General features: G+C 31.0%; 1 protein-coding gene across 2 annotated transcripts in view; it reads right to left on the bottom strand.

Moving 5' to 3' along the window:
• Positions 1–21,305, bottom strand: part of ASCC3 (activating signal cointegrator 1 complex subunit 3) — a 337,355-nt gene that overhangs the window by 141,846 nt on the left and 174,204 nt on the right. For both annotated transcript variants that reach the window (XM_074397671.1, XM_003922908.4), the window contains exons 15-20: positions 13,350–13,541; positions 12,780–13,004; positions 7,280–7,399; positions 4,249–4,413; positions 3,054–3,140; positions 2,037–2,213 (exon numbers count right to left, since the gene is read on the bottom strand). In XM_074397671.1, coding sequence (XP_074253772.1) covers positions 2,037–2,213; positions 3,054–3,140; positions 4,249–4,413; positions 7,280–7,399; positions 12,780–13,004; positions 13,350–13,541 — 966 coding nt within the window. The remainder of the gene's footprint in view (positions 1–2,036; positions 2,214–3,053; positions 3,141–4,248; positions 4,414–7,279; positions 7,400–12,779; positions 13,005–13,349; positions 13,542–21,305) is intronic.

Below are 21,305 nucleotides of genomic sequence, written 5' to 3'. Positions count from 1 at the left end.
TCACATTATATAAGACATGCATTTGTCTTTAGACAAATTTGACTATTTTATTTCAGTATTAGAAACTAAAGTACAAAATCGTAGATAGAAGTATGAGGACAGTTCTGATATCCATTAAAAATGACTGAACAGGTCTTTATAAGGCCCAGAGAATAATAAATAAAATTTTTATTATTGTATCTATCAAGTATGTTTTCCTACCTCATTCCTATTTGTTCTGATAAAAAAAACTATCAAGGTGAATTTTCCCAACTTTCTTTGATAGTGTGTCATTTTAATATTTCAGAATCTACAGTTGTCCCCTCAAAGCTAAAAGAAGTAGGAGAGACTCCATATGAAAAGATAAAAACAGAACATTTTAATCTAGGATGATATAAATTGGTTGAAAATAATAAAGTCTGTAACATGTATAGTCTAGAAAAGTTAAACATAGGCCTTTAAATAAAATCCTGGAATATTTGAGCTATAGGTTTACCTTAGGGGCTGAGACGAGGAAGTTTAAAAATATAGATGAAAATACCATTTTACAGAGGTGAGAGAGTACTTGTTCAATTACTGATGGCTTAAACTTAAAATGTAATAAAGTATAATTTATCTGATGCATTCAGGGATGCTAAATCTGTAATAGCTATTTAAGAAAAACCAGGGATGCTTTGAGATATCCTTAATCTGAAGTTGACTTCCTGGATATCAATTATGAAGAGAATTTAAGTTTTACATTGTAAAGCAATTTTTATGTCAGTCTCTGATAATATCTTCATAATCTTGAAGCAAACAGAAACATTGCCAGATTATTCATCCAGAACCCAGTAAAACTTTACCTTTTATTTAAATGATTAACTATTTCAATATAAAATTATTAGAAAATATAAAGTGACAATATTGTATTGCTTTACAGAAAAACAGATAAAACAAAAAAGAAACAATTATACCTACAGAAGCTATAATAGGGTTTAAAGAATATATAAATATTTGCACTACATCTATATTAACTTTATATAATTTATGAAATCATCATCTGGTATCTTGGTTATACTGATTAAATTACTACATTCATTCAAAATGTTTACCAACATATCTTGGTTCGTGTTTGTAAATATTCCATGTTTAAAGCTATTTCAAAGCACTCTTGAGTATTCATGGCTATTAACAATGATTTATTTAACACAAATATTCTTTTTCTATATTTAGTCTTTGAACAAAATTACAAATATAATGTAACTGCAGAATCATTTCCATGCTTCAAATACAATTAAGCTTTAATTTCTTCTTAATTTATAAAAGGAATTACTCAGTAAAATGTAATACCAAATCCTTGATAGGTAAATAATTTCTATTAAAAAATATGTCTGGAAGGGAAATCTTTCATTTGAAGGATAAATAGGGTAAACCATAACCTACTTTATTTCACACGAGCGCTTGAATGTAAAAACACAAACATCTGAACATTTTATGTCTTGGTATTTTTTTAAAGTTATAAATTAAATGAGCTATAGTTTAGGGAATAATTTTCTTTCTGTCCTCAATTTTTTAAGTTTCCACAGTAGAGAGGAGATTACTTTTGTAAAAACCAGAGACTTATCGCACTGAACATAGGGTAGGAAATATGTTTACTAAGCCTTATTTAATGATTAAAAATATTATCATTTCTAATATTGGTTAAAAACTAAAAAAGTTCCACAATCTTTTCTTTATGCTTGCAATAGTATTTATCCTTGCTCTTTGTAAGAAAAAGAAAATGAAATTTATCATTTAAAGTAGAAAAAAAAGGTATCATTTTAAAAATTTTATAATAAACAACAGCAACACCAAAAAAAAAAAAAAAGGCCAAATCAGCCACCATATCTCATCCGCAGTCCTGTTTTATGAGCATAGATTAAATAAAAAGATTTACAAATTAGCAGAACCAGTTCTAAGTAAAATGGTGGTTTTGTAGCATGTCACAAAGCAATGCTTTCACAGCATAGCATGAATTAACACCTTGGTCTCTAAAGATATTCAAAGAAGATAAAATGGGAAGGAAATAAGATTCTTACCTGTGCAACATATGCAGAATCTGATATAAGGGAGAAATTGTCCATTTCCCCTCGGCTGATATAGGTTTGAAGTAAGATGTTTATTTTTCCATAACTATTCTCTACACCTCCAGGAGTAGAAAGTTCACAAAAATTGCTTAATAAGGTATCTAACTCCTCTATTTCCTCTTCTCTGACCTAGACGAATCAAAGTGTTTATTGGAATTTGGGGGCTGATTTATTAAAATTTTTCACATTGAAATTAAATACAATGCATGATTTTTAAGACTTTCCATTTACTGTAACTCCATATTTTTCTTTTGCATAGTTAAATAACAATAATTTTTCCACAGGTAGCTAATAAAATGCAATATGAAATGATCTTGAGGCTGATACAATTACATTTTATTATTCATCACCAATATTAAATTTGCCATTGACATATAAAAATTTGATATCCCAAAAAAATTAAATCTTCTGACCTTACTATCTTTGAATTGATGAGATTTCATATTTTATTTGACCAGAGTAAAACCTCTGCCCAACTGGATTAGGGCAAACTTGAATTATCTTCAAATGCATTCATTATAGTCATACATTTTTATATGGTATAACACATTCATAGCTTAAAGCTGTGAAGTACTATGATTCAAAGTATTCAAGTTTTCACTGTTAATAAGATTAAATAATACAGGTACAGAAATACTCATATTTAAGGTTTGAATCATACAGGTACTTTTACATTTTCTTCAATCAACCTTATATTGCAACAAACCAAAATCTTCATACCACATTCTTCAATAGTTTAATTACTGCAAACCTATTTAAATTACTTAATGTTGAGTACAGAACAAAGAATGATGTCAGGTATGATATAATACAATAATCTAGGATAGTGGGTCTTATTGATAAATTAAAGAACATTGCTGATATTCCATATGTGACGTGTCATATAGCTTATATGGTATCAATTAATGAGAAGCTTTTATAAATGAATGCATGTTGTATGCATTTGATTCAAACTTCAAGTAATCTTACCTTTATTTGATCAAATTCTTCAGCTTTGGAGACTATAGCAAAGATATCACCTTCTGTTTTGTGAGCATCAAAGAGTTCATTAAAGGTCTACCAAAGTAAGTGTTATATTTGATTAAAATCAAGTCTAACAAAATATTTTAAATTAAAAATGTGACTATATATTACAAATTTTTAAGCAACATTTGAGCTCTAGACAATGCAGTTACAATGTCTGTGGCATACTACTTAAAATCATTGCTTTATAAATAACAACAAATTTATCAAAGACCAAAAAAAAAAAAAAAAATTCCTAGAACATAAAAAGCTAAGGAAGATCTTTAGCAGCAAAAAAGATAATGAATAAAATCAGTTAATAAAATCTGTATTATATACCTTTAAAAAGTTCGTAAAATTCTGTGTTTTGCTCATTTTCAGCATGCAAATGTGAAAATCTATACAATTCACTAACTTGAAGCTGATCATATGTCATATAAAATTCAGAGATATACATCTAGAAAATATGTAACCTGAAAATTCTCAAAATATTACTGGTGAGGACATACAGAAAATTAGAAAACTGAGCAGAAAAAAAAAATCAGTCAAAGGCCATATAGAATAAAGATAAATGCTAAAGAAGACCTAAAGTTCCTGAAAAAGAACTGCAAACAGGTTTAGGATATAGAGTGGTAGCAACACACTGGCAAGTGAACAAATTAAAAAAGTTACTTTGACAAAATGAGTGGATGTGAATAGATGATAGAAGAAGTGAAAAGCTAGAGAAAATGTGTTGGATTGATCTCAACCAGATCACAGTTCTGGGATAATACATGTTTAAAGGTTTTGAAGAAACCTAAAGTGCTATACAAATAGAAGGTTTATTTGGGGGAAGATGGAGAAAAGTTAGTAGGCACATTAGGTGTCTTCTAAAAACCATTACATGTATAAGCAAATGTGCCTTGACATTTTAGGCTTGAGTGTGCTTATTGCTTGGGATACACTCATTGAATAGGATGACAAGAGGTTCCTTAGTATCTGAAGTTTTATTTTTTTCTTGTCTTTACTGAGGTTATAGTGTTGAATTCATGTAAGTTAAATGGATTTTGTTCTATTATTTGCTTTTATTATTTTACATTAATAATGTATTTTGAAGTGAGGTCTAGAAAGTATTTGCATCTAAAACTAAACATATTTGCATTTGTTTCACTCAGTATAATACCTCAATGGTGTTGTATTTAATATAGTAATGGCTGGCAGTTCTACCCAAATCGGTTGAGGAAAAATATCCAGTTCGCTCCTCAAAACGAATCATCTGAGCTTTATCTAGTTTTCGTCCAACTTCAATGACCAACTGTTCTCGATGCTTTCTTAATGTTGGGTCAATCTACAGCAAAAAACATATAAACAGTTGAATATTTCTTTAGAGAGTAATCATTTGCAAACATATTTATGGAAATTAAAAGTTTTCTTAATGTTTTAATTAGACTTTTTAATTACAATGTTTAAAGTACATTTTTCTACATTTAGGAAATAATTGAAAGTATATTTTATGCCATTAAATAAAGAAAGCTTTAAAAATTCATTAAAATTACCAATGTGCATATTCTCTTCAGATACTAATACTTTGGAATCTAAAATTCTTATATAATATGTCTTATGATCTTGAAAATTATAAAGGTTAAAAATAAAAATTAAAAAAGCCAATAATTGTCTTCTTTCTCCCACACTAAATAGGAATTTTAAGTTATCAAATCATATTTCTACTTTATTATAAGTTATTTGGAGAAATGACAAATATTTGACAGAAAAGAATGTTTTCCCTGTCAAAATCAAGATATTCTTAAAAATGCAAAGTTATCCTTTCAAAAAGATAGTTGCACTGTTTTAGTAGTTTTAAAAACTGCAGATGGGAGAATCCCTTCTGTTTATTAATAATAATAGAAGTAAAAAGTAAATAGAGTTGACAGTGAATTTTTGTATACTTTTAAAACTATTACTTATCTAATACTATTTTGTAGGTAGAGATAATATAACACAAGATATTAACAAATATTCATGTTACTACAGTGTTGTATATAAATATATGTATATACACATGCCAATTCTTAAGGAACAATCGGTGGTCATGGGCAGTAAAGTGAAATATGACCTGTAATGGAGTGGGGAAAGTATAAAAACAATTTAGAAATCAAATAATGAGTTAACACTACTACCATTTGCCCTAACTTAGATATTTATGGTGCTTATTTATGTACAAAATATAGCTAAAATAAATTCTAAAAATCAGAAAAGTGGAGTAAAAGGATATCAACTGCAGGGACATAAGATGGGGCAAGAGTCATATCAGCAAATACAAAAAGTCTTAAATGTTTGCTACAAGTGGATATAATGTATGCATCAATTTATAAAAATATTTTATTAATTGCCTATTACTAAACTATTAAAATATGTTAAACAATTTTATCTGTGTTAGTTCATGAATTTTGTGGCTACAAATTTGTATTGAGTAATAACATCAAAACACATAAGTCAAAAAAAAAAAAAAACAAAAAAAAAAAACCCAGGGTCAAGATTCTCTAAACTATAAAGGTACTAATACTGTGTATCCAAAAGGTCTTCATACTGAAAAATTACAGGCAAATGACTTTTGATTATAAGCTAGTACTTAAAAATCAATAGATGTACTTATTCTCATTCCAAAATTAGAGATGGCTTAATCTATAAAAACAAATTGTTTTTGTTTTCGTTTTTCTTTACTCCTTCAAAACATTTTCATAGTGCCACTGACTCTTCTCAAAATGCCCATATTTGTGATGAAAATAACTAGTACCATATTCTTTAAATGTGTAAGGTTACAGGTTATAATGCATTTATATTTTATAACAGAGCAACTTGGTTGTAAAAGTAAACATCCATTTATAGATTAGCCCAAGTTTCAACTGAGAGGAATAAAAGTAGTTGAGTCCAATCTAAAGTAAATCTAAGTATAAAAACCTAATAATGGCTTCAGATTTACAGCCACAGAACTAATTGCTGCTGCTGTTTTTCTTTTTTTCTTCCCCCAAGCCTTAAGTTTCAGTTTTCCCATGGTAAAATCTACTGAGTAGGGAAAGAAAAACTAAAACAAATAAAAATTTAAAAATTGGCAACTGCTTTGATAACACAATGGGATTTACATAAAAACTAAGTTACAGTAAATTGGGGAAAACTATAATTTTGATTTAAGTTCAACTTATTTACATATTTTGACTTAATACTAGTAAATATTCATATGATTATTATAGATGAATTTATCTGTAATTAGGATGCATTTACAATATATAAAGCAGAGTTATAAAGGAAAGACAAGATTTCACAGAATCTATAAGCCACATGGAACACACAATTGTAAAGTTCATAGGAAGAGCTGCTATCAAATGCATCTAATTCTCAGTCTATGTATATGAACTTGAGTGGGGCTGATTCCAGACCACAAACTGTTAAGTTAATAACTCCTTAATGGTATTTTTAAATTTCGCGGGGCCAGGCACGGTGGCTCACGCCTGTAATCCCAGCACTTTGGGAGGCTGAGACGGGTGGATCATGAGGTCAACAGATCGAGACCATCCTGGTCAACGTGGTGAAACCCCGTCTCTACTAAAAATACAAAAAAATTAGCTGGGCATGGTGGCACGTCCCTGTAATCCCAGCTACTCAGGAGGCTGAGGCAGGAGAATTGCCTGAACCCAGGACGTGGAGGTTGCGGTGAGCCGAGATCGCGCCATTGCACTCCAGCCTGGGTAACAAGAGTGAAACTCCGTCTCAAAAAAAAAAAAAAAAAAAAAAAAATTTCGGAATAGGGTTTAGAAGAGACTTGGTAAGAGGGAAAGATCGTATGTAACCTAAGCCAATGATCAAATATGGTCTATAAGTTTCTTCATGTCTAATTTATTCTAAAACAAAATTTCTCATAGTTTAAAAAATATGTTTAAAAAACAGCAAAATATTAATATCAAATAGAAATATACTTGAATAATACACTAATAATAGTATAAAGATTAATTTATAAGTATCTGTAGAAAAACATATTTAAATACAGCCTAATAATTACAGGGGCCTATCTAATTTTCTGCAAAAGATTAAAACTCTTTGTTTTTCTTCTAGATACGTCTTTTCAGATGAGGCAAGAGTAGCAAACAAATATTTATCCTCATATCATGAAAGAACTAAAAAGAAAGCCTGAATTTTTTTTTAATAAATGAGTTTTGCACCTGATAAGCCTTGTGACTGATGCCATATGCTAATGGATTTGCTCTCATCCGTACATAAAGATAAGTGTAACTTATCCACTTCACTGCTTCTTCCACATTAGTTACTGTTCCCAGAGCAATCTGCAAATCAAAAATATGAGAAAAATTAAAGTAATGTATTAAAATTGAACATAAACATTTTATCAAAGACCACTGTGTCAGAGGTGAAGTTTTAAAAATACATCATTATGCAGCAATTTTAAAAAGGTGGGTACAATGACTGGACACAACACTTTGCCCATTAATTAAAATCAGTCCTGCCTCATTTAATTGAGAATGCTACATGAGAAATACTGTCTTCTAGAACTGAACTTACTCAATATTATGGCAGATGATTATTTTTCTTTAAAGGGAGTTTAATTCTACATAGCATTAAGGAAATTTTTGTTATTTTTTTTCTTATTCAGTATACAATTTATTTTAGTTTCATTTTATGTGACTACACTGCTAAAAAATTTAAGTGTTAAGTGCATCAGAATAAAAACAACAAAACATTGTTAATTATATTCCTTTTTATCCTAATTCTGTATACTGTCATCACCAAAACCACAGAGGGGATAACATTAGCTTTTACCTCTAAAGATATGCATTTGCAGGACTGCAAGTATAAATATATAATATGAAGACAATAAAAAATTCACTCATTTTTGCACAAAACAAAGCAGATTTTGTTGAGATTTATACATATTAATAGTACATACACTTTAATTCATGTACAAGAACAGGGAGTGGTTTTTATTAATCAGCAAACTTAAAACAACCTATGGAAAAAATATTCATGCCTTTGAATCATAATAAACAGTGGATAATTCTTCAGATTATATCTTGAAAGAAAACATAATTTTTATACAGCATTTAATGTAGCTTTATATTAATTAAATAAAATCAAAGGTTAATGATTTAAAAACACAACAATAGCATATAAGAGCTATGTAACAAAGAGAAAATAATTATTAGAAGATGGTATTAACACAAAATTTCAATGAGAAGTTTCTTAGAAACATATTTCCTTAGCCAATGGATCTACAAGTAGTAATTTTATTTTTACTTAAGGTACATATTTTACTTTAAAAATTTACCCATGTTGTAAAATTTCATAGTTGTATTTTTTTCCTAAATCCTTGGCTGAATTTTTTTTCACCTCCTAATACTTTAATTAAAGGAGAAGAGATGTTCCCTATGCAAATCATTAATTTTAAGAGGAAAAAAGGGAAAACAAACCCTCCCAATTTAGTTATTTTAAGAAAATTTACTAATTTACTAATACTAAAGAAAGTAAAACCTTCATATTTAATTCCTACATTATAATTTTAAATTATAATCCTGTATAACTAATTTCATGAAATAAATATGTGGATGCTTAACTGTCTTTAGTTAGTTGAAGATGAGATTTAGTAATGTATAATTTTCATTATAAAATTGTGATATACTGTTACTAAAACAGAGAAGTTATCAAAGGTTAAAATATAATAAGGGAGATTCTGTGTACTAACTTTTAAATTTATACTAACTTACAAAAAACTAAGCCATCCACAATGTATGTAAATATATATATTTAATGTAAACTGTAAGGCTTTCCACCAAATTAAGAGTAGCAAGAACTAAAATGGAGCCAGTGGGGAGCTGTGTAATAATTCCTGAAGATTTACAACCAGAACAATTAAACATTTTCTAGTCTACTTAGGCAAATGAAACCAGTTTGTTGATCTGGCTAAAAATCCGAGAGGTTCTCTCCTTCGCAAATCCATTATTTGACAGACAAAATTGTATTAAACTACGGATATACAACCTATATTCCATCATGACTTTATGATGTTACTCTAAAATAATGACTATATTCTCTTATAAACTTAGACTATGACTTTAAAGTAACATTACAAAACTATGAGTAGACAATTTTGTAAGGGATAAAATAAGCTTGCTATTATTTTCAAAATCAGACAGTAAATTAACATTAAACAATTACTTATCACTACTAGTGATAATGATTAAAGGAAAGGAGAAAGTAGGTAGCAAAGATGGGGTCAACTAAAGCAAGTCTTATAAATGTTCACTAAAAGGATAAGACTACTCAGGAAAATCAAGGTAAATTTATGATGCTACATCTTATTTTGAGAGTAATATTTGAATGCCCCCTAGTGATAAAAAATAAAAATGTATTTGTAAATATTTGCTGTCACCTAGTGGCTACTTAGCACAGGAGCCTTTTATAAAACAGGTATTTTTTCATAATGTGTCTGAAATTTATTCATTCATCTCAAAATCATACAGTCAGTCAGTAACAAGCCTGTGCTAAGTAAAGCACAATGGATATAGTAACAAATAGAGTATGCTCTCTGGTCTCAAGAAGTTTCACAGTAATGGAGGTGAGACATACGTAACTAACTACAATGACTTATATGAACCCACCATCCACAGTGCGTAGCACATAATACCTATTCAAAACACTTTTAAAGAAAAGCATCTAACATGACATTTCTAAAAGTGGCATTAGTATATAGTGTGATAGTTTAATGTTCTGTTACGTAAAAGAGAAATAAAATCTACCCACAAATTTGGCAATTTAGAATTATAGCTCAGTATCACTTCATATCTAAGTTACCTATTTAAACTTCAGTATTTAAGGTTATCTCAATTGTTTATTTGTATATATATATTTTTTAAAAATGATTGAAATCATATAAAAACTTAAGTAAATACTGTAATCATCATGAGTATGCATGTGTGTATATATACGTATATATAAGCTAGTAAATATACACACAAACTATGCTACTATTCATTTATTTATTTAAGGAAAATTTCAGTGCTGGCAATAAGTATGAACAGGGCTGAGTATCAACAGACTATGAGAAAATGGTAAGTGACTCTATCATTTACCATAAACTACCCTGGAACAGGCGTTTCCTAAATTTTCACAACAATCCAGTAAGAGTATCTCTATTTTATAAGTGAGAAAATTGGGACATTTTAGGTGAAATGAATAGAATAGCAGCTTGTCTAGGGCAGAAGATCTGTGTTAGAGAGTAATTGCAGCCAGGATTAGGAAGGTTGTTCAGATTACAGAGGCCTTAAATCCAAGGACAAGCTGTTTGCCTAATATTCTACAGAGATGGGATGAATTCTGTATAAAAAATGTATGTAGTATGTAAGGTGAAAGAAAGATTAATGTAGTTTTGAAGAACAGACTATAGGGAGCTGGCACAGAGTAGGTACTCAGTAATATCTGATGAATAAATTTTAATTAGCCTTAGTATTTCTCTCAGTGTAAAGTTAAGTAGCTTTATATAGGGATGGGACTTGTGACCTTTCAGCATGAGGATTATTTAGTCAGTCTCATTAGGCATTGATAAGCAAACATGCCTCATAACATGTTTGCATTAAAATTATAACAATATAATAATTTCTCCAGTTCTTCCATAGTCAGAATTGATATTCAGGTTATCAAAGATATTAATAAAGGCAACATTCTTAACCATGCACAACCCCAATGTTGATTAGTGCAACTGTAGAGTCTTGCAATCATTTGGGGAGTCTAAAGACTTAAAAATTCATTACCTAAAGAACAAAGCACAAACTCATTTTATAAACTGATTTCACACTTGATTGCCACAGATAGCCAAATTTAATTTGGCTATCAGGGACATAAGTTTACTGAGATACAGTCTTCCTTGGCATGCATTTTAAGAAAAAGTGCATGAAGGAACCATGCCTTTTACTGTAAGCCAGAAAAATTATGGCTGCCATTTTGGAAAATGTTTTTAATACAGGCCTTAGTCGAGGGCAAATGCTATATATTAATATAGGGAAATGTATTTGCCTTTAACTTACTACATTTTATATAAAATAAATCTAAGCTATAATGAAAAGACTAGGTTTAGAGTTAAATAGATCTGAGTCTGAATACTAGTCCCAAAAATTATAACGTAGTGACCTTGGGTCAGTTACACATGATTCTGAGGATAATATCTCTATAGCAGCAGTAGTGAGAAAATGAGAAAATGTACATGAAGCACTGAGCAGAGTCGCTAGTATATAGCAGGTCCTCAATTCACTGCTACTATCATTTTACATTAAGAGACTTTGTTGGATACATTAGGCACTGTTGACCCAAGACCTAATTATTTAAGCCACACAATTATAGTAGCCAATAGGATTAAAATTGAGCTACAATAGTATTTCCTTTGGATTCCAATTTTATTTCTCAGTTTTTGAAAATTTTCTTGTAATATTGCTAATAGAAACTGGGGCCTTTCATGCTTTTTTCTCTATTGTCTTCTAAAACTTACTCATTCTTTGAATAAGTGTCTCAATTCTGGCTCTGGTTACTCTCCAACACAGATCTTCTGCACTAGACAAGCTATTACTCTGCTCACCTCACCTAAAAGTCCCAATTTTCTCATAAAATAAAGACACTCTCACTGGATCAAATTTCACCACATTCACGGACCAAGAATTTCCTGATAGCCTGGGCCAAACCTATTTCTCCCTCTGCTGAATGCTTCTATAGAACTTTCTTTGCAACATTACCGCACTATTTTTTCATGTCTTTTTCTCCCCATTTGCAATATATGCATCTTAATAAAGAAAACAAAATACTAAGTGTGTTTTTCATTCTCCAAAGACTTACAAAAAATATGAATGGAATGTTAAATGAAATTTCTATAAGCTCTTTAAGAGGTACCTAATATAGGACTTGTACACAATAAGTAGTATTTGACTGTAAATATTTCAAAGTAGTCATTTACTTAATATTTATACCCTACCTACTTTCAAATATTGTTTGAATCAACATTAATGGTATGAAAGAATACTGAACTAAGAAAGTGTTGGATACCAAAGCAATAATTTGCAATGTCACAAAAAGAGTCAAATCTGTTAAATGTTCTATACAAATACTCTAAATTTTAAGAATGTTTATTGTCTTAACCAGAGATGTTACCTAGGCTTCCAGGGTCTGCTATGTAAATCTTAACACAAAAGTCACACACACTCACACACACACACACGAATCAAATTATCATACTCTAGCTCAATCACATTGTGTATAACAAAGTTAATCAACTGATACAACAGAACCAAGAGTTTTATAAATTTTATTAAACCTTTAGTAAAAATTTCATTTAAAACTTCATAAAAGTGCAATACAAATATTAGTTATTATTGCTATTTCTGTTTCCATATTTTGTGTAATATTTGTTAGATTTCTGGTCTCTAGCACAGCCTCATAGTTTAAAAGTATACGGTCTTTTAGCAATAGATTCTTATCAGTTATCATCTGCATTCTGTAATCCTCTGAATTAATCAACAATAATGCCGTTCAGCCAATTTTGTCTTATGACTACATGGCATAAGTTGTAATTCTAAATACTGCAAAATAGCAAACAACTCAACCTTTATCTTTCTTGGTCATTCTTAAGGCTGATGATTCTATTCCAAACTTTTACTCATTAGATCTTACCTCTGCATTTAGGTTATCTGCAAGGCTTTCCAGAAACTGACTCTCAATTGGGTTTCGTTGAGTGAGCAAAGTGAGGTAATGGCTGAGTTTATCATGCGTTGTTATAATGATTCCTTCCCCAAATTTGTCAAATTGTGGTCGTCCAGCTCGACCAAATATCTGCATGACATCTAAAATTCCAAGGTCAACAAAGGAGCCTCTTTTTGCAGCATATATTTGTGTTCCCTAGATGAGGAAAAGTTAACAAAAATTTACATAAACACACACAAATATAATCCTGATGAACTGAACACTGAAATTAGGCAAATATGGAAAGACCTCAAAAGTGTACTTTAACTAATCCTTTCATCATCTGTGATAGAGTTAAATTTTCACAATATAAACTAGATTCTTATTGGAGAAAATAATTCTGACCTTTTATAAATAACATTCAGTGTCAACAAAGCAGCCAAATCACAATATATTTCTAAATAAATATATTTCTAGATAAATATATTTCTAGATAAATCAACCCAGAGGTTTGCTTCAAGACACACACAAATCCATGTGTCACGGAAGGTAGGCTCTTACCTTAATAATAACAGCATGAGCAGGAAGATTGACACCCCAGGCTAACGTAGCTGTACAAACTAGGACTTTGATATGCCCATTAGAAAACAAGTTTTCAACTAAATTTCTGTCCTGTCGAAGCATTCCTGCATGATGAATACTAAAACCATCTGGGAATAATTCTCGTACTTGCTTATTTCTCGACCTTTGTACCTAGATACCGAGAAAGAATGAGTATTATTTAGCATTTAAAAGCAATTGTTATTTAGCACTTCTGTTTTATGAGTTTATCAAAGAAACTAGAAAATTATTTTTAAGCATCTTAAGTATTACTAAGCCTTGGTATATAATGCTGTATAGAAAATCATAAAAATAACATTATCTATCTTAAAAAAAAATAGGTAATAGCAAAATATGTCACAAAATGCAAAAGGAAACAGGTGAAAAGCAAGTGTCTCTTTCATCCAGATGTCCCTTTTTGCAATGAGTCAGTATTACCTGCTTCTTAGCCTTCAAAAAATACGGTATTCAAAATAAAACTAAATCTCAGTGGCTTTCCAACTCGTTAAGTGTAAAGGCCAGAGTCATAATGCAAGGCCCTACAAAAATCAATCTCATCCCCTTAGTTCATCCACACCAGCTACAATGGCTGGCTTTTCTCTGAGTATATTTCTGACAAGTCCATATCTACTTCAGAGCCTTTACTTTTATGCCAGACCCACTGCCTTCAAGACCCTCCCCCTTCTTATTGAGATCCCCATGATGCTTCCCCTATAATGTTCCTCATTGTAGTAAGTCAATAAACCCAACTTTATTCACCTACAGTTGTGTTGTTGGTGATCTTTGATAGCGAAGCATTGACCATCTGCCTTAGCTCCTCAACTATACATGTGCATTGAGTATACAATAGTCCTTCCTTATCTGTAGTTTTGCTTTCTGTGGTTTCCATTACCTGAGGCCAACTGTGGTCCAAAAATATTAAGTGGAATATTCCAGAAATAAACGAATCATGTTTTAAGTTGCATACTCTTCTGAGTAGCATAGTGAAATCTCACACTGTCCTACTCCATCAAACCCGGAACATAGACCTTTTGTCCACCATATCTAAGCTGTAGACAGTCTTCATTCATTAGTCACTTAGTACTAGGCTTGGTTATCAGACTGACTGTTGAAGAATCACAGTGTTTGTGTTCAAGTCACTCTTAGTTTGCTTAATAATGGTCCTGAAGTTCAACATTAGTGATGTTAGCAATTTGAATTTGGCACAGAGAAGCCATAAGTTGTTTCCTTTAAGTAAAAAGGTGAAAGTTTTCAGCTTAAGGGAAAAAAAAACCAAAATTGTATGCTGAGGTTGCTAATATCCATGGTAAGAGAAACAAATCTCCTATTCATGAAATTATGAAGAAGAAAAAAGAAAAAAAGAAAAAAGAAATTTGTGTTAGTTTTGCTGTTTCATCTCAGATTGCAAAAGTTACAGCTACAGTGTGTGATACATAGTTAAGATGAAAAAGGCCTTAAATTTGTGGGAGGAAGACATGAACACAAATGTACCTTAACTGACAGCAATAGAGCTAGTTCACTACTATCTGTGGTTTCCTATCTTGGAAATATCCTCCACGGTTCAGGGCAAACTACTGTAATAACGTCACTTCTGGTTCTGTTCTTTGGCCTAATCTGAGCTCAGAAGTGGGATTTAGTATACTTATATGCAACCTGTATAACTGCCGTACAGAAGGACTTAAAAGACTCACTCAAAAATTTTGTGAAAAATTAAAGACCTTAAACATTTAAAGAAATGTTTATATAATTAAAGCTTCTGATTGTCCATCACATCATCTGTTTATTTGCTATTGCTCTCAAAGTCTCATTATCAATTCGAGAATTTCTTTTTGAAATTTTTACCCCACACTTTTTACTTAAGGGCATGACAATGGCAGGGAGTAAGATTTCAGGGGACTAGGGTTCCAGTCTACATCTTGCCATACTGATTATCTCTCAGGTCACTTCAAATTTTAAACTTCGAAGTTAATAATATTTAACTAATAAAATGATCTAAGAAAATAGCATTCCATGAAATCTGCTTCAATTATAAAACCAAAAGTAATGCATTAACAAACCACACCATCTAGTGGCCAGCCAAGTAAATAACAACTTGTACATTTTGAGCCTTTCAAGGGTCATGAAACAAAATAGGTATATATACATAACAAAAGAGGAGAGCAAGTTTAAAGGGGAGTGCATTCTTACTTTATTCTTGTGGAGCACAGTCAGCCTGCTAGAAATTATTTTATACATATATATTTACGACTAATTACACTTGGATCTCATTGCCTCAGCTTTCATCTTTTCAGACAAGCAATATTGTTACTATAATCTTAAAGCAGCTCTTATGAATATGGAAAAAAGTCCAATTGTGGTGTATTTGCTGAGAGCTCCTTCAGAGGCCAAAGGTCGGGAGAGGAGAAACATTCCACTTACTTCATTTATTCTCTAATATTCAAGATGGACATTCAAAGCCGACAGAGAAAACTGAAACTATTGGTTGGAGGAGATACTCTGTACAAATCATATTGCTGGATTGCAGTTTAGTTTCAGGTGAACTCTACTATCTGTGGATCCCCTGCATTGAAATGTTCTGCTGTCCTTATAAATAATTATAGATTCCTTAGTCAAAGCCTACTTAAGGTAGGACATGGCTAGACCTGCTGTGGCACGAATGACACAGTTAGAAGTTAAACATAGGAAGTATGTATCTGTGATGGAGATGTTTCTTATAAAGAAACAGGTGGATCTTGGAGTACTGACACAGCACCTCCCACTTGAGCACATGGTTCAACCAGCGTCAGTGGCGACTAACTGGGTATATCTTGGTCTCTGTGAGAAACTAGGAGGAGGTAGGAGTCACTGTTATTTCTATTCTTCTATACTGTGTGCATTTTTTTTTTTAATTGGTTCATTACAAACTTGAAGTGACAACAATCTGAAAATAAGTCTGGGTTTTTTATTCTTAACTATCTTTGAATCCCAGATGAGGCCCAGGGATGTTTCTCATCTGAATTTAAAATCTGATTTTAAAAATCATCATAAAGCAAAACTATTTTTCTACTTTTAGTGTAAACATCAAAGAATTTTAACATATATATATGTTTGTGTAGCCACCATCATAATCAAGAAGAGTTTTACAACCCTAAAAAATTCCCTCATGCTACTTCTTCATAGTTAAACTCTTCCCAGCTACTACCCCTAGTAATCACTAATGTGTACTCCAACCCTATAGTTTTGTCACTTTAAGACCATTATATAAATTGAGTCAGAAAACAGAATACTTAAACTGATTCTACAGACTAGTAAAATGGCACTGACAAAACAGAAGAGTGAATACAGAAACAATATTTCTCTTATAAATATTAATCTAAATAGTGAAGAACTTTAGAAAACAGAATTCATCAATGCATTGAAACAAAACATCACAACTAAGCACTCTTCTACCCCAGAATGCAAGGCCATTACACTTAATATATTAATATATTTAAGAATTCAAAAAAGAAAGAATATTATGATGATGTCCAGACACTGAAATTTGACAAAAGGCTACATTCACTTCTGATGATTAGAGATGACAATATATATTTCAAACTATGCTTAATAGTAAACACTCAGAGTATACCCACTAAAATTAGGAAGTAGGCAAAGGTTTTCAGTATCAGCCTGTTGATATTCTAGATAATAATATTAGATATGAGAAAATAATAAAGAATATAAATACTGGAAAGGTATAATTGTAAAATAATCACTTGTTGTAGATAAATACTCATTTAGAAAACTGAGTACTGACCAAAATATACAAAATAAAATAAAAGAATTTGGAAAAATTATAGTCTTAAAAATTTAATATTTTTATAAAAGGCTTTCTTTTATAAAAACATTTTTCTTTTTCTTAATATAAAATATATTTTTATATTGTATTTTTCTTTTAAAAATAAAAATGTATTTTAATTTTAATTTTAATATAAAAATATTAATCTTTAATATAAAATATACTATTTTATAAAGGTCTTATAAAAAGACATACATACTATACATATGCATATATAATAACTCACAAAATAAAAGTGAAAAATATCACATTTATAGGAGTGAAAATAGAAATAGTAAGAGATAGGCAGGATTTATATAAAGTTTTATAATGTTGAAGAACATTCAAGAAATGATATATTTTACTTTTGAGATGGGAAAACTTGATTTGGCAAAAATACCAGTTCTCATTAACTTAATCTATAAAATCAATGCAGTAACTCAACTAAAATATGAACATGATTTCCTGGTGGCAATACTAAAATTCACCCTGAAAAGTAAGACTGTAAACTTATCCAGGAGAAATTCTACAACTGAAGAATAATCATCATATTTAATCCAACCAATTATTGAGAAGCCTATTAAAAACAAAATAAGTAAAACAGTTTGATACAAAAAAAGAAACAATAAGATCAATGACACAGAATAGAAAGTTCAGAAATGACTCATGAATATGGGAATGTTGTATATTAAACTTTTAAATCAATGGAAAATACAGTGAGTAGGAAAAGAGGATGGGCCCACCACTATCTGGAATAGGTTCCAGAAACATCAAGTGTTTAATAATAAAAATAAAATATAAGACTTGAAGAAATCGCAGTTGAAGTAGGTATGGCTTTTATATACAAGACATAAAACCCAGAGTAAATAAATAAATTTACAGAATTTTTACATGATAAAAAATAATCACAAACAAAAATATACATCAAGGATTAAATAGAAAAAGTTTATGTAACATATATGGTATTAAATGCAGTTTAGTACAAAATGGACCAAGGCTGTAAACAATTTAAAGAGTAGGAAATACAAATAGCCAACATAAAAAATGCTCAGTTTCACTCAGAAAGAATTGCTGATCAAAATAATAATGAAGTACCATTTTTTGCCTGTTAATCTGTTATAAACTGAAAAACATTAACACTACCCAGTGCTGGCAAAGTTATGTTGGGGAAAGTACAGTCTTCCCATGATATCCATGGGAGACTGATTCAAGGAACCCCTTATTCTCTCCTGTAGGCACCAAAAAACCATGGATGCTTAAGACCCTTATATAAAATGGTGTGATATTTGCATATAACTTACACAGTCCGCCTGTATACTTTAAATCATGTCCAGATTACTTATAATACCTAATACAATGTAAATGTTATATAAGTATACTGTATTGTTCAGAGAATAATAACAAGATAAAGTCATCTGTGCATGTTCAGTACAGACACAACCATCATTTCTTCCCCCAAATACTTTTTATCCACAGTTGGCTGAATTCGAGGAACCCATGGACCTGGAGGGCCATCTGTAACAACTGCTGGAGAAAGTATAAATATCTTTCTCAGTAGGCAATTTGGGACCATTTATTGAAGTTTTAAATGCATGTAGTACATGATAGATAAATTTCACTGCTAGGAATTTTTCCAATGTATATCATTACAGTAGTAGGGGCAAAAATGTTTACTGCAGCACTGTTAACAATAAAAGGCAACTGGAAATAATAAAAGTATCCATCAATACAGAACTCAGTAAATAATTACTGTAATCTCTATTTCTACATTGTGGCATATTATACAGTTGCTAAAAGAATAAAACCCATCTTTCTGAGCTGATTGCAAAGACCTCCTTGATACATTACTAAACAAAAAAGACAAAAAGGTATATACAACATAACGCAATATTTTCATATTAATACATACACCCATGCACACAGGCAAACACACAATGGTAGTTGTATAAATCTTTCCTCAAAAGAAAGATAAGCTTTTTAACAGAAGTTTCATTTGGAGAAAGGAAGGGAGAAGAGATCGTTAAAACGGTCTCTTAAATTAAATATCTCCATAAATTATGGAGCTAAACTTGTTTACTGTAAGATGCCTGCTGCTTTCTGAAGCATCAGAAAAATCACTGCTTTTTCTACTTGGTTCTCCAAAGCTAGCACTACATGGAGTCCAGGTTTTGCTATTGCCTGAATATCTACAAAGATATACTTTATCTTGTTCACATTCTGTGAACAGATGATTTGGATTCTCCACGGAAGCCATTTGAGATCTAATACTATACGCACTGGATAAAGTGTTCCTACACATGGAAATCTAGCACAAAAGAATACCAGCTGTGAAAAGGTAAAGGAAGTAAGGTGTGTAGTTTCAGAATTGTCTAAGTTTGGTTTCCTCTGACTTTGTCTTTCCATTTTCAGAAGTGAACTTTCCACACAGGGATTTATAGTAAAATTTGAATGGAATGGGCAACTGCTAAGATAATCCATCAGCACAAGTAAGGCATTATATTCTTTTCCCCCAGTGAAAGCATGCAGAACTTCCTTCCATGACTTTACATGACATTTTCCTACTCATGAGATGAAAAAAAAAAAAATCAGTGTAAATGCTTTTAAAAATAAGGTTAAAATGTAACTACTTCCCAACATTTATTTCTGAACTAATACACATACATGATTAAATAACATCATCTTAAAAAAACTGACAGCAAGCAACTGAAGATATTACATCCTATCCTTGCCTAGGTTGGTCTCATGCCACACAGATGCCATCTGCCACTCCCTATCACTAGTTACATTTTAGTCATTTTGACTTGTTTTTATTTGCTTCAATGTGCTATTATTATTATTTTTTGATGTCAGCCTTTTCTTTGAATACTTGTCTGTCCTCTTTTGCTCTGTCAACTCCTAGCCTTCAGATCAGCTTAAATGTCACTTTGTTGGTTAACAAACACCATCCTCTAACATCATCTGTTTAGATTAGATTGTCCAACTCAATTTTTTCTTAACACTTTATCCTTCCTTTATTATTTATTTCAAATGTAATTAAAATCTATTATTTAATTAGCTGTCTAATCTTTTGTCCTTCCAGAATATAAGCTCCATAAGGGTAAAGAGATGGCTACTTTTTCTCCCTAAAAAAATACTTCCACTTCCAACTAAAGCAAATAATATTGGTGTACATATAATATCTGTTCTCATCTCCTTCCTTACTGCATTGCATGGGCTGGAATATAATTTCCCAGATCTCATACAGTAAGGGTACCAGATGATAAGGTCCACTCTGCCAATTAAAAGCACTCAGGCAAGATCCAGATGATGCAAATGAAGAGGTAACAATCTCTTGTATTTTTCTGGCAAGCAAGATTGTGGAGACAGAAGGGCTGAAAGTTTTAACAAAGGTACAGGTACTATACATTCAAAATTTGGTTTTCTAATGTGTTCACAAATATTGGAAGGTATCTGTACTAATAGCTGTGGCTTTTTAACTGCTAATCACCATCATGTAACTGGTTGTTAAATTCAAGAGTCCTAGTAGTAGCCCTGGACTTCTACTCTTCTGACTTTACCAAATTTCTGGTAAGTACCTAATTTCTTTCTGTTTTTTTTTGTTGTTGTTGTTGTTGTTGTTGTTGTTGTTGTTTGTTTGTTTTTTGATGGCTTTATTCAATTTTATTTAGAGGTATTAAAAGGAAACATTATGTATGCATAAAAGTACATTTATATTCTCTTTTCTTTTTGGCTCTTATAGTTTACAATGATACCTTCACACTGAGAAACTTATTACTGGATTTTTTACAGCTGTTACTATACATTGCAGTCTACCCAACAATTAGCATGATGGTTTAGGGGCAGTAGAGAACCACAGAAGGAGGGAATAGGTAAGAGGTAATTTTAGGGAGGTGATTTGAAAGAATGACCTTGAGAAAACACAGATATTTAAACACTGGAGGGACAACAATAAATTATTCCTGCATACAGCAGGAGTTTATTCTTTTCCTATAAAAAGGGAGGTATACTCTGGAAGAGAGAAAATAAGCCAGTGATTCCAATTATCCCCGGTCCTGCTTGAACAGAGTGAATACACAGGGCCACCAGGCTATGCCATCTTGTCACTGTTTGTTACAATCACA

This window comes from Saimiri boliviensis, chromosome 4, assembly GCF_048565385.1.
Source record: "Saimiri boliviensis isolate mSaiBol1 chromosome 4, mSaiBol1.pri, whole genome shotgun sequence".
In the NCBI taxonomy this organism is placed as follows: domain Eukaryota; kingdom Metazoa; phylum Chordata; class Mammalia; order Primates; family Cebidae; genus Saimiri; species Saimiri boliviensis.
The sequence above is the reverse complement of the archived record's forward strand: the minus strand, read 5'-3'. Positions and strand labels throughout refer to the sequence as shown.